At 42.7% G+C, this 14465-nt stretch overlaps 2 protein-coding genes and 1 pseudogene across 2 annotated transcripts; 1 reads left to right on the top strand and 2 right to left on the bottom strand.

Moving 5' to 3' along the window:
- Window positions 1-478: 478 nt before the first annotated feature.
- Window positions 479-1771, bottom strand: LOC147983568 (uncharacterized). Its single transcript, XM_087540777.1, has 2 exons — window positions 1359-1771; window positions 479-899 (listed from the first exon to the last, which is right to left on the bottom strand). Exons 1-2 carry the CDS (start codon window positions 1769-1771, stop codon window positions 479-481), a joined length of 834 nt encoding a protein of 277 aa, XP_087396903.1.
- Window positions 1772-4792: 3021 nt separating this feature from the next.
- Window positions 4793-5936, bottom strand: LOC147983567 (protein FAR1-RELATED SEQUENCE 5-like; annotated as a pseudogene).
- Window positions 5937-6451: 515 nt separating this feature from the next.
- Window positions 6452-9660, top strand: LOC147983566 (uncharacterized). The gene is made up of 7 exons (XM_087540776.1): window positions 6452-6699; window positions 7277-7522; window positions 8337-8508; window positions 8636-8855; window positions 9250-9365; window positions 9448-9492; window positions 9586-9660. Exons 1-7 carry the CDS (start codon window positions 6452-6454, stop codon window positions 9658-9660), a joined length of 1122 nt encoding a protein of 373 aa, XP_087396902.1.
- The last annotated feature ends 4805 nt before the right edge of the window (window positions 9661-14465 follow it).

The following is a 14465-nucleotide window of genomic DNA, read 5'->3' as shown; positions in this document are numbered from 1 at the left end:
CACAATATGACGGGCCTCTGCATCCTGGCCCAATAAATGATTGGGTTACTAGTCATATGCAGGCCGTTGAATTGTGAACTTTAAGCGGCAAGTAGGCGGGCTTTTTTTTCATATTTCATTTTTTGCATTTGTCACCATTATTTCCATTGCAGCCAGTCATGTGGTGCACCTGTCATTTTGCACTACTAGGAAAAAGGCTATAGATGGAATGGACACTAATGGCGCACCTGTCATGTGGTGCGCCACTACTATATAGCAGTAGCATTACATCACAACCATAAGTGTTCTGCACCAGCATCATAACAATCACATAACTACATAACAAAAGCAAACTTGTTCATCATTACAAAAGCAAACTTGTTCAACATAACAAAAGCAAACTTGTTCAACATAACAAAAGCAAACTTGTTCAACATAACAAAAGCAAACTTGTTCAACCACATAACTACAAACTGAGACACATAATACAACAAACAACTCAATATCCCCAGTAGTAGGGGTCATCCCAATGATCCTCCGCCTCTTGCCATTGCTTCAAACTTTCTTTGATGGTTTCGATTTTCTTCCATGCCTCGTAGGTGACGTACGCATCTTTCGCTGCGTACTCGATGAGGTTGTTCGGCAGTGGGCTGTCCCCCCATAGTTTGTGGTCCAATTTCTTGTTGATCTTCTGCTTCATTTCCTTGTAGGATGGGTGGATGAGGCTGGCTGCAAACTCAGCCAAAGACTGCCACTTCTTTCCATTGTTTGGAACTCTCCATTTGCGCTGCATGTCGACGCACTTGTCGGGGTTGATCTCCAAACCAGACAACTTCAGCTTCTCCTTGTTACCTCCAATGGAGAAGCCAACAAAGGTGTACAATTTTTTCTCCTGCAGGAGCGGGCGGAGTTCCTTGGGCCTGCATCAAATTAATCTGGTGCATCAAATTCATCTACTTCAAAAACTTCAGAAACTACTAATTAGACAGAAACTTCAGAACTAGTATTGCATCTACTTCAGAACTTCAGAACTAGTATTGCATCTACTTCAGAACTTCAGAACTATTGCATCTACTTCAGAAACTTCAAAAACTACTAATTAGACAGAAACTTCAGAACTTGAGAACTAGTATTGCATCTACTTCAGAACTTCAGAACTATTGCATCTACTTCAGAAACTTCAGAAACTTCAGAAACTACTAATTAGACAAAAACTTCAGAACTTCAGAAACTTCAGAACTTCAGAACTAGTATTGCATCTACTTTAGAAGTTCAGAACTAGTATTGCATCTACTTCAGAACTTCAGAACTATTGCATCTACTTCAGAAACTTCAGAAACTACTAATTAGACAAAAACTTCAGAACTGGATGTTTTTACCATTTGGTTGCTGCAGTGATGTGGTATACCAGGACGAGATCCTCCACGCATAACTGCAGAACTGCAGCCATTTGCGGAGGTTCATCTTCCCTGGTATACTCGACATCAACGCCGATCGACCGAGAAAGCATGCCGCCGAGCCTCCTCCTCATGTCGCGGATCCTCTTGTCGGCTTCGTCTGGATTGCTGGTGCATATGACATCCAGCTTCTCCTTCAAGTGGATATCAACCATGAGCGGCACGGTGTAGTCCTGCTTCTGCCCGGGGACCGGAACGTCGTCGTCGACCACCAGCGGCTCCTTGCCAGACGCCTCACCACGGTGATGCTTGGCAGACGGAGGGGAGTTGCTCCACGATGCCTCCGCCATTCTCTTGGCAGACGGAGGGGAGTTACTCCACGATTCCTCCGCCATTGCCCTCCTGGCCAGCGATGGTGGAGGTAGAGGGGAGTTTCTTGATGGTGGAGGCAGAGGGAGGCAGAGGGAGGAAGATGGAGCGGCAATAGAATGAGGAGGGAGGCAGAGGGAGGAAGATGGAGCGGCAATGGAATAGGAGGGGAGTTACCTGCATCGTGGTCGTGGGCCAGTGGAGGGGAGACATGGGGAGTTGCCTCGAAAACTCAAACGTCCTGCCCTTTGGCCCTCGAAAACTCTGGAGGGGAGATGTGGGCCCTTTGGTTTCTCCTGTTTCTGAAACAAAACAAAAAAATAACAGCCATATTTTGCTCTAAAATTAATGATCGCTGCAACCATATTAGGAGATCAAAAATGGAACCAAAACAGTCACTGCAGCCATCCAAAATGGCACCAAAATAGCACCAAAACAACATCAGCCAAAACAACATCCAGTGGCGCACCAGTAGTGTGCCATTAGAAGGCAAAATCGGTGCGCCACTAGCATGCCTTTTCCTATTAGTGTTGGCAAGAACAAGCTAGAGTTGTACACACCCTGATTTAATGCTGCATTTTCCAAGTTTTTGTATTTTTTTGAATTTTTTGAATTTATAATGCCCTCTAGACTAACTGCTGAAAACATCGGTCTATGCCTCAAGGGGGCATTGTAAAATAATTTTTTCAAAATTTTCTTTCATAGACATGTTTGGCACATGTGGGTCACCATGTACAAGAAAATTTGGGTGATTTGGAGGTGGTGGAAAAATTCACCTTTTTTCAAAAACTGGCTTAAGTTAGACAAAATGGTCCCTCCGGAATGCGGACATTTTTTTGACCACCTCCAAATCACCTCAATTTTGGCACACATGATCTCTTCCACAAACAAAACTAGGTTTCCAAGTTTTTGTATTTTTTTGAATTTTTTTGAATTTTTTTGAATTTATAATGCCCTCTAGACTGACTGCTGAAAACATCGGTCTATGCCTCAAGGGGGCATTGTAAAATAATTTTTTTCAAATTTTTTTTCATAGACATGTTTGGCACATGTGGGTCACCATGTACAAGATAATTTGGGACCTGCATGCAAGAGTCGGGGACCTGCATGCAAGAGTTGGGGACCTGCATGTGAATAGTGATTCATTAAGGCCTTGACAGCTACTGGCACAGCGGCTGCCGCCCGATTTGCATGCAGCGAAGATGAACGTGCATGGAGGTTTCTCAAAGATTTCCAAGCACACCCCAGTGGGCCCCGCTTATTTAAAAAATACGTCAGTCATTATTGCTCTGTAAATGAAGAATATGCATGACAACCATAGTAAGGGTGAAGAATCATATTCATCCTACAATGAGGACCAACGCTTGCTAAAATCACCTCAATGAAGGTATTTAAGCAGGTAAAGGAGCTGGTCGAGGGGCGAGGTGGGATTATTTTTAGTTAGACGAGAATAACACGGGAGATCGTACGCGACGTGGGCCGTCCGGAGCTGCAACCTCGGATGGGCCGGTGTTTGGGTCGACGTAGGAAAACGGCCTGCCATGCATGCATGGCCTCGGTAGTCTTACCTAAACGATGGACATGCACCGAGCCAGCCATGCAAACCGTGGGATCGCGCGGGAGATCCGTCTGGCGGCCGTGCGTGCGTGCAGAATACATCACAAAAATTATTCTACTCGACAATAACAAGTGCTCCATGCTATCCCTTATTCCTGTTCGAAATACATCATCATTCTTATAGTTGGACATCAAATGATACACACAGAAAATGGAAACGAAAGATGTCGAACTAATACAGTAACATGGCAGTACAACCGCACTTCACTAAATTACTGTCACGATGAAATAGAATGTAAAGACCACGTCACACAAAGCTGAATGGCACACGACTTTCTCTGGCTCATCGTTGGTTCATGCTGTATGTAGATATCACAGTTCAGCCTCGAGATCCTACACAGAAGAATACAATAAATCACATGGACATCAATTATGAGTAAAACACATGCAAAAAATAAATATGAACATATTTCGTACCTCTAGCAATTTAGCGCATTTACGTCGATTGTGACCTGGTTTCTTGCAATAGCCACAGATATTCTGTGATCTTGACTTCTTTGTCTTTGTCTGCAGCCTTTTCTTCAGTGCACCTCGTCCTGGCACATGCACGGGATCCAGAACCTTATCAACTTTCTCCGAGTGCGGCATCAACGGGCCAAACCTAATGCTGTTATGCTGAGCATTAGTTGACTCCTTGCTGTCAGCTTGTTCAAAACTTGATTGCTTGCCATGATGTTGTGCTTACAAAAGCATCTTTAGACGGTGATAGTCCTCATCAGAGTGGCATGCCTTGAAACTTGCTGCGTGACTACAATTCCGCAACTCGCGGTACCTCTGCAGGCTTACCGAATAGTCACACATCTGGTTTTTTCTGGTAGGTGCGTATGCACATTTTGCATTCATAGTCCACCTAGTGGGAACGCAACAACCGGGCAGAATTGTTTGTTTTAAAATCCCCAATATGTAAAAAATGTGAGAACATGGTGCGCCTGCGCATTCCAGCTTACGGCAAGAACAACTCACCCTGTGCAAAAGACCTCCTTGCTCTTCAATGTGCACTCCAAACTTTTTATCCATTCTTTCCTGCTTGGACACAACATAAGTGGAATCTTCTGATCCATCTAGTATCTCTCTCTGACATTTGCTGACAGCATCTATGCTCCATAAGACCATCTTAAAGACACTAGGTGTGAAAACTGTTGCGGCGTGTTTCTCAAGCGGCGAAGCATTTTCCTCTGTAAATGGAACGGACTGCAAGGCTTCGACGTCATGGAGAGCTTCGTTAATCCGTCGCGACGCAGGGCAACGCTCATAGTGCTCTACCATTTCAATCAACGACATCTTACCCTCAAGATGCGTATGTAGCACAGAGTTCAAGCTCTCACTCCTTTCATTGCTGCTCAATCCTAGGAAACAACGCCCCTCAAGATATGGAGCACACCACAACTTTCTCATCTGATACATCTGATGCAGCCAAGACTCCTCACTGGTTACTTTATTCCGTTGTAAGAATTGTATCCATTTTATCTCATGCTCTTCAATGGAAGAAGTATCATAAATGAAAGATCTGAATTCCTCCTTTACGTCGTCATCATGCAGATGGCATACAATGTTCTGCTGAATGTGCCATATACATAGTCTATGGTTTGAGTCTGGCCAGACCACCCTTATTGCTCTCTGCATTGCAAGGTCCCCATCTGTGATCACAGATATCGGATGCTTCTGTGCCATGCAATCAGAAAAGGTCCGCAACATCCACTCGTATGCCTGGCTTGTTTCATGAGAAATTATACCATAGCCAAAAATAACAGTGCTGCGGTGGTGATTCAACCCGACAAACGGCATGAATGGCAGATTGTATTTGTTGGTTCTGTATGTGCTATCGAAAACAATGACGTCTCCGAAAGCCTCGTAGTCAAGTCGCGATTGACTATCAGCCCAAAACAGTCCCTTCAGATGGCCATGCTCGTCTACCAAGTACTTGAAGAAAAAATCCACATCTCGCTCTCGCCTCGCCATCATGTGCATGATCACCGTATTAGCATCACCAGCACTGATTGTCTCCTGCTTATTAGCATGGCAGAAATTATAAATGTCCCTCTTTATGCATCCAACCTTATCAAATCCACCGTATTGAAAGCACAAAATATCCATAATACGGTATTTGCGGATCCCACATTTTTCCATGTCCGCAATGTCCGCTTTCTGCTCATCACTAATTCGTCTGTGCGAACGCAGCAGACAAGAAAGATCCCGTGGGGCTAGAGGATGGCTGTGCTCATCGATGAAATCCTTGACAAACCACCGGCCGGTTTCCTCCTGTCTCGTAATGACCAATTTAGCATTACACCCAACATGAGTTAAACTTCGTGGCCTCCTCTTTCTATCTTCCATCTTTCTTTTCATGTGCTTCTCTTCGCGAAACCCTTGACAACTACACACAATTTTCCTTAAAATTATGTATTTGTTGGATCCATCCCACTCAACGTAGCTTTTCCTCACACTAAAACCTTTTTCAAGAGCATATTTGTTGTAGAATTCATAGCCTTCAGCCTCACTATCAAACATCTTGCTAACAACATTTAGATACTCGAACATACTCTCATCACTTGCATACGCCATGTCTTCCTGCATATGACATGTGAGGGAAACCAATCATCAACATCTTTCTGTTTATCAATGTTGCAGGTGTAAAATAGCTCATAGGCAAAGACAAGTGCATGGAAAAGACTTTGCTCGTTTGACATGTGAGGGAAACCAATCATCAACGTCCAACAAGTAGTATCTCATCTTCCTTTAAACTATATTTCATGCACTATGCAAACCTAAAGTGATGATGACTTTAATAAACTAAATTAAGTGAACTATGGAACCAGTATCTCATCTTCCTTTAGTATATCTCATCTCAAACGTCAAGTAAGTCACCTTTTTTCTGCGGTACCAAAGGAAGTAAGCAATGCCCTCAATATCTTACTTAAACAAACATGATGCGATTAGCTCAAGAGAAACTATGCCACGATGAAGCTTTCCATTCGTTGTTCTAGTCCATACCCGGATCTTGTGGGGTTGAGGTTGTACTGCATGCACGGTGGAAGGGCGCAACGGCCAAGATAACAAGCAGAACGCCAAGCCAAATTCATACCTTAAGGATGGTACGCGCGAAGAGATGGGATCGCCCGCCGCGGTCGCCGCCGATTCAGCCGGCGCAGATCCGGCCTTCTTCTTCTTCGGTGACGGCGTGGGGGGCTGGGGTTGGTTGGGTGGAGGACGAGGACGATGAATTTATTCCTCTCGCCGGGCAGGTCGAGGACGGAGAAGGTCAGGAGCGGCGAGCGGCGACGAATAGATCGGAGGAGGATTCTGAACTGGATCGAGTAGACATGGATCTGGTCCTCACGTGATCGGTTCAAGAAAAGATATTTCCCCCTGGACCATTATGCCCTTATCGCAATTAACATATTAAATTTAATCAATTAAAATTCCCCGCAAGATCTGACGGCTAATAAAAATCAGACGTGATCAGACATGTAAGTACTGCTAAGTACTCCGAGTACTAACCCAATCATCGTAAAACAGCTCAAAATTCGAAGGTACAAGTAGTTGGATAAATTAGATCCCATTTGAATATTCAACCTATACATTTTTAGCTATAATCAAGAAATTAGGGCTTGGCTAGTTACTCCCTCCCTTCTCAAAAGGAAGGCATATAACTTTTGGCTCAAGTCAAACGTTGCAAAGTTTTATCAAGTTTGTAGGAAAAGCTACCAACAACTACTACAATACAGACTTTTGGCTCAAGTTTTTATCATCAGCCGACTTGCCCGTGGATGATTTCTCTTGTTTTTTGTAGACAGCAGAAAACGAGGCTTTTTTCCCATTGTGTGTATATCCTTGTAGCCTTCATAATATGGATTAGTATTCATATCCCAAGATGAATTATTCTTCTGCTCATCAAGTTGCTTGTTCAATTTTAGGCGTGGGAACGTCTCCATGTCATCATCAGTGAACCCTCCCCGTCCTGGCATCGCCGCCGACTGCCTCTCCTCGCCATGCATGTTCACCTTGCACCTACATAACTGGGGAATTACATTTTACATCAGGCTTGATCTTGCCGGATTGTACCACACATATCCTCATGTGGCTGGTGGCCCATTTCAGACCTTAGAGGAGGCTTACTCTGCTATCCATTGCGACCTTCAAGACCGACGGGATCCAAGAATGTAACCTCCCTCGAATTTGCCCTATATTTTCATCTTCATCAGTTCATTCATCTCTATTTCCTTGTACACTTGCAGTCAGTTATCTATGAACAGGTCTATGTAGTCGCTTGCTTCTATGATGTAAACCACCCAACATAATCCCAATTTTTACAACATGAATCAGAAAAATTACCCAAAAACCAAATTTTAACTTAGAACTATGACCCAGCCTGCATTAATTTTTGGATTCCATTCCTGGGACCACTTGAGAGTTAAGAAGGCATTTTGTTTCAACTATGTTCAAGAGATTATTGTTAAATAGTTCATAAATTATAAGCATAGCCAAAAATTAATAAAGTACTCCCTCCGTCCGAAAAAGCTTGTCCCTCAAATGGATGTACTTAGCATCAAATTAGTGCTAGATACATTCATTTGAGAAACAAGCTTGAGACAAGTTTTTCCAGACGGAGGGAGTACATGGCGATATGTTAGAACTTTGTTACTGTACAAGTTCAAAAAAATTGTTACTGTACGATTACTTGCTTTTAACCTGTCACACCCACATATCTCTGCTTCCTTGTGTACTAAACTAGACGATGGTGACAGTTTTTAACCATGTATTGCAAATTTATAGGCTTGTATACCATGAACTATGTTGAGATAATTCTTAAGTTGTTTGATGCATTTAAAAACCTTCCGCACATAATAGTTTAGTCGCCCTACGTCTCGCTTATATCATCAACATATTACTGTCCTTAGTATATATCACTTTGTTTTCGCCACTTTAGAGAAACTAAAATCTACTAACCACATTGAATGCTCTGATCTAAACTAGGTTCATGTGTCAGCCTAACGATTCTCAAGTGGATTATGTTGTACGGCAATGTCTTCACTGGCCTGATGGCACAAGGAAGAAGCTTTTGAAATCAGAACCAATTGATGCAATACGTGATCACAAGCGTCAGTTGGCTCAAGCTTTGGTGGACAAGTATAACGATTATTTAGTGGTTCGCTCTCAATCACTCCTTCCCACCTCTACTCTATGTCCTGATACCACGGTTGCAATGCATCTTATTGTCTTATTCATGTAACAATTAATTAATTACTGACGGGATCCAATTTTCTTAATTTTAGGATACTGCATATGTACTCAAAGATGTTGTGCAGTACACATCAGTTCGCGTGCCCGATTGCTCTAAAATTACCAATCATATCAATTTCACCGCAAGGGCTAAAGAAGCTGAAGATTCTGAGTGTTCCATGGATGATCTATTCTTTGCTGAAGTCACGTCTATGATAGGAGATGACAAATTGGTAGTCAGCTGTTTCTGCAGGGTTAAAACTACTGACAATGGTATTATATTATCTTATCCTAAGTCACATTTTGTTCAAATAAAATTCATGAGTCGAACTAACTTGAACTTATCTGATAGACAGTTCTGTAAAATGTTTGTAGCTCTAGTATGTTCAAAATTCAATATGGCTCGTAGATCCCTGTACTCACATTAAGCCCTAACACCGCGTCCATAGCATGTCATATTTACTTTTTTGCTATACTGACATGTTTGTTTTCTCACACGATCCATTATCCTCAAGCTTTACGTCTGTCAACAGATTTATGCATAGCCATGTTGAATGTACATTTTTGTACTGACAATTATTCATGTATAGTTATGTGTTTGTGTCTGATTATAATTATTTGGCCATTAAGTCACAATTCCCCCTCGCATTGTTTTCATGAAAAAAAGGTCGCTGCTATGGTTGTGCTGCGAAGCACCCCAATGTTGCTGTATACTTGAGTGGTGAAGCAGGCTCATCTCCATTTGGTGGACCTAGTATAAAACGTAAAGTCGTTGATGAAGATGTAAGTATGATGATTTATTCTATGCTAGTGCTTGTCACCTTTTATTGCTTCACCTCACTTTCAGTTTCATGTCTTTTAATAGTTGGAAGCTGAGGAGAGAAGGGTAAGACGTTACTACGAGAACCAGGTAATTGCATGTCTCAGTGGTATAGTATCATCTGAAGTAACATGGTGTTGGTTTACTTGATTGATGATTCCTTGTGTACTTGTTTCTTTGTAGGGCCTTGATGAGCCAGGATATTTTGACAAACTGAGAGCAATCATGTCAGGGGGTGCGATTATGAAGGAAAACTAAGAAAGTTTAGTGGAACTCTCTTGTGTCGTGACTAAATTATTATGTATGTTTTTATTGTTGGACATGGCATCTGTTGTAGTCAGATATTAGTTTATATATAGCGAGCGAGCTATACTTTCTGAAGTAGTTTTTTACTCTCACATTTAATGTGTTTTTTTCAGAGAGACACCTGTAATTTTACTAAAGGTACATTGATTTAGATCTAATTTCCAAGAAAATACAAATTAACTCCTATGACTAAGAATTACAATGAGATATCTTTGAAACACCTTCTCCGTTGTGTCAATCTCTGCTAGACTAAATACTCCTAAGACATCGATAAAGTGGTCCCACATTTGATGTGTTTTTAAGTACTACTAGATGACTAGTCATCATGCTACAAAAATCTGTTTGTAACACAGTGAGCCTGGTTGGAACCAGTCTGTCAAATTTGGAACATACAAGGGGATTGCAATGAATGGCGCGGCTAATTTAGAAATGGAAGTGACTATACAGCTCCATCTGTCCAAATAGCCAGCATTTTCACCTGATTGACATATAATGTAAACCTCTCTTTCCAACAAAAAAGTAAGAGAAAGATATAATGATATAAACCCGGTGCCTAGCTATGTTGGATGAAATACAAATATGTTGTCATTTCTCATTTTTATATAAGAAAAACAACGCCGTCATCCTAAAGAATGCATTTCATGCATGTGGAGTCAAGATTCTTAAAAGAAGAAAAAAAATGAATTCAGTTACATCAATATTATGTACGTCACAACTCACTACTGAGCTGGTATAAGTCAAGATGAGGGTCCCGCATAAGGTTCTCGAACATGAGGGTCTCGCATAACTGAAATTAGTAGGGATGAAGACTACGGCGTGTCCGCTTCTTCCCCATCATGTCCGGCCTCTTCTCCACCTTGTTCAGCCTCTTCTCCGCCACCATGTCCGGTGCCCTCTTCTTCGGGTCCATTATCGGTCATCTCTTCGTCTGACCCCATGTCATTATTGGCTGCCCGTCGGCGTCCTCATCATCATCTTTACTTATCCACCGAGTATAGCCATCCATGAGCAGGTGTTCCTTCACATGGCCATCCTTAAAGGGGTCAAGCCAGACTCCTCCTTTGCATCTTCAACACGGACATAAAATTGCCTTTGGTTATTTTCATACATGTCATGCACCGCAGATCTCAAGTATCTTTCCACCATCCTTCCACTGACCTTCATAATCGCCTGCGCGGTATAGGCAAAAGAATTATAACCACGCACGCATGCGTGCATGCATGCATCAAAGTAATACAAAAACTCGACATGACCTTCCCTAAAAATAGGACATATCGAGTTTGCCCGAAATTTCGGCAAAACGTAGGCAACTCATGTCACACACATTTCGGCAAATCCACATAGGCAACTCATGCCACACACAGTTTGGTCATATCGCACAATTGGGTCAAATCGCAACACACACACACACACACATATTTCCATTCATGCAAAAAATTAATTCTTACTCACGTATCTAGATAGGGAGGTGATGAGGCCAGTGTACTTTTGGGATCAAAGTGGACAAGGATATTTAACGCTCCTTCGTTAATGAGAGTGAGGTAGCTAGCTTACTTCATTTAATGAGTAGATCTATTTGGGGAGGAGATCAATCTAACTAGTGGAGAGGGAGAGGGAGCTAGTGAGTGATGGAGTGGAAGGGGCAAGAGATGGGAAGGGAGGGGGAGAAGAAAAGCAAGTGAGGAATGTGAGCCAATAATGAAGGGAGAGAAGAGAGGGGGGAGGGGGAGAAGTAAAAGCCAAGAGAGCAAGTGAAGAGCAAAACAATCTATGGGAGAAGGAAGGAGGAGGGAGGGGGAGTGGCTGCTTTGGCTGGTGGGCCTTAACAATAGCACGGAGTAGAAGGCCCGCGCTACTGCTACACCTATTACCTATAGCGTGGGTCATATCCCAGCGCTGTTGCTAAATGGGGCCCACTAACTGGCCCGTTGTAACAGTTGTGGCAGTTCCGGGTATGTGCCCCGTGCTACAGCTACCATGTTAGTTGTAGCGTGGGGCATATACCCGGCGCTGCTACTATGGCTCGACCCAGGGGGTCTCGTGGGGCCCACTTATCAGTAGTGTGGGATGTGTCCACCCATGCTACAACTAATATGTACCTATAGCGTGGGGTTTGACCCACCCTACTGCTACTTAATTGTAGCGTGGGGCACTTATCCGACACTACTACTAAGCATCTACCTATAAGGCATTTCCTAATAGTGCCATCTTATTAAACTTTTTTATGGTATCTTATTATTGTTTTCCACACAATAAGAGATTAGGACATATGGTTAGTAACGTTGTCACAACAATCGTTAGTAGGCGGTGTTAATTAATAACACCACTTATCAAAATAGTTCGTATAACAACACCCTCCCGGTAGATAACTAAATAACAACACCATGACGTGAGTTCGTGTTAGGAGTATCAAAGATAAGAGAAATAAAATTCAAGAAAATATCAACTAAAAGAAAAAAAATATGAGGGCTGAGAACAAAAATAAGAATCCTAATAATAACACTAATCAAAATAATTAATAAATCTTGTTAGGAATATCAAGCACCAAGTGAGTTGATGTTAGAAATACCAACGAAAGAGAAAACCAGCAAAATAAAAGAAACAAAATAAATAAATAAGCCAAAACAATGACTTGAGGTAAAAAATGAAACAAAACAACTAAGAAATGGAATTGCATGACATGCATAGTAGCTCTTCTAGTATCCTAAACTCTGTGTCGGCTGTTGGACATGTTAACTAGCCAGGTGGTGGCTGCTGAATAAATAGGCAATTTTTCGACTAATTTAATCCATAAATAGATGACTAGCATGGCATTGACAGAATTAGCAACATACTGATATTGATCTAACGAGCACGTGCTACGCAAACAGTAGACAGGTCTACAAATAATGCTAGTACTGCTAATACGGAAATAATCAGGAGAGGGACATACACTTTATACCCTCCAGTAGGCCATGCAGAAGCCGCCGCGGCGATGGCGGCAGCAGCGGTGTCCTCGGCTGCCTTCTTGTTGGCCTCGAGCTTCTCGGCGGCGGCACGTTCGGCGTCGGTGGACATGGTGATGATGAGGGCGACGCGGACGTAGAGGAAGCAGACGAACAGTGAGCAGTCGCGTAGTCGCTTCCCAAAAATCTATTCGCCCCTCTCCCGTACAGGAACCAGCAAAGGAACGACGGTGGGCAGTGCGCGTGAGCAGATGTGATCTGTTCGTGGCGGCTAGGGTTGGGAGACACCGCACACTTATATAGGCGCAGCCAAGGTTGTCAGAATCGCGATTCTGTTATACGATTCTACGACTTTACGATCCAAACTAACCCCTATGATTCTACGACTTTAGTTCATAGAATCTACGTTTCTACGATCCTGATAGTGAAGATTCTACCATTTGCGATCTTACCATCGGAGCTCCGATCCGATTCAAATCGCGATTCTGACAACCTTGGGCGCAGCCGCATGGAGAGACGTGGGCTCGACCCACGTTCCGTGACAGCCCACGATCCGGCGAAGGAGGAGTGCGCCACGACCTCTTCTATTCTCAAGCTTCAATAGTATGTAGAAAAGAAACCCTTATAAAGAGGTCCAACTTCTTCTCCATTAGCTGGATGGGACTAAACTTTCCACTACGCCTAGTGTCATATACCCACATGGGCCCTTAGAAATTTTATTAGAAATTGCTAGGCAAGCACATCCCAAATTTCAGCAGTGGCGGCTGACCTCCGTGCCACCCCCACCCCCAAGGCGAAGGGACAAAGCGAGCTGTATACTGATTGGGTTCGGATGAACCCAATGAACTTGGCCATATCCCTTTTATAATTGGTACTTTAGCACTCTTTTCGATCCAAAATAAGTGTCTTGATTTTACTAAATTAAACTTACTTTTACCACATAATGAACCCAATGAATTCAATTATGTTTTTTCATTTTAAAAATGGATTTTTTTTTTACCTACACACCCCTGCCAAGGTGCCAATTACAGCGGCACCTAACCCCTAGGGGGTGGAGGTGCATATTATTTTGGCCGAGGCCATTTGGCCAACTTTAGTTGTGGGAGATGCCATTTTGAACCCAAAAATGGAACTCGATATTGCTCGAGTATTTGGTAGACAAAAAACTTAATGTGTGCCTACTATAGTTGATCATATTTAACATGTTTGTAGAAAAACTAGCCAGTGAGTTGACCTCGTACTATACTTGTTCGTGGAGCATAATGGACATACTGAAACAGTAGAAATTTGTAAGCATAAATCTCAGGTGTCAGAGAAATCATAAATACGTGGTAGCAAGTACTCCCTCCGTCCAAAAACTATTGTCATAGTTTTAGGTCAAATTTGAAATGAAACCACGACAATAATTTTGGAACGGAGTGAGTAATTAAGTTAACTGCTCTTTGCTTACACAAGTGAAGCGCGATCCAGATGTCGTCCTAAGCTTACATATGTTGCATTGAACAAAGGTGAAGCACATGAGATGATCGAGATGATCCCTGAAGTCTTCTTGGTAAGATGGCATCTAAAGAGGAAGGAAGAAGGACTTAGAAGTTGCAGATCGCATCGTTACTTGCATGTGGTATAGTCAACTAAACGCCACTTAAGCTCCATCGGCCACTGTACTTTTTTAAAGCCTTCTCCTTGCTACCTCCACACCACGGACGTACGTGATATTACTAAGATATTAGAGCCATTACACGGCCTTAACCACTATAAGTACCCTTGCAATCCTTCTCTTAAAACTCATCACATTTACACAGACGTCTCACA

This window comes from Triticum urartu, chromosome 2A (assembly GCF_056163025.1).
Source record: "Triticum urartu cultivar PI428250 chromosome 2A, HENAU_Tu73, whole genome shotgun sequence".
NCBI classification, from domain to species: domain Eukaryota; kingdom Viridiplantae; phylum Streptophyta; class Magnoliopsida; order Poales; family Poaceae; genus Triticum; species Triticum urartu.
Note: the sequence above shows the minus strand (reverse complement) of the source record. Positions and strands in the feature narration are given on the sequence as shown.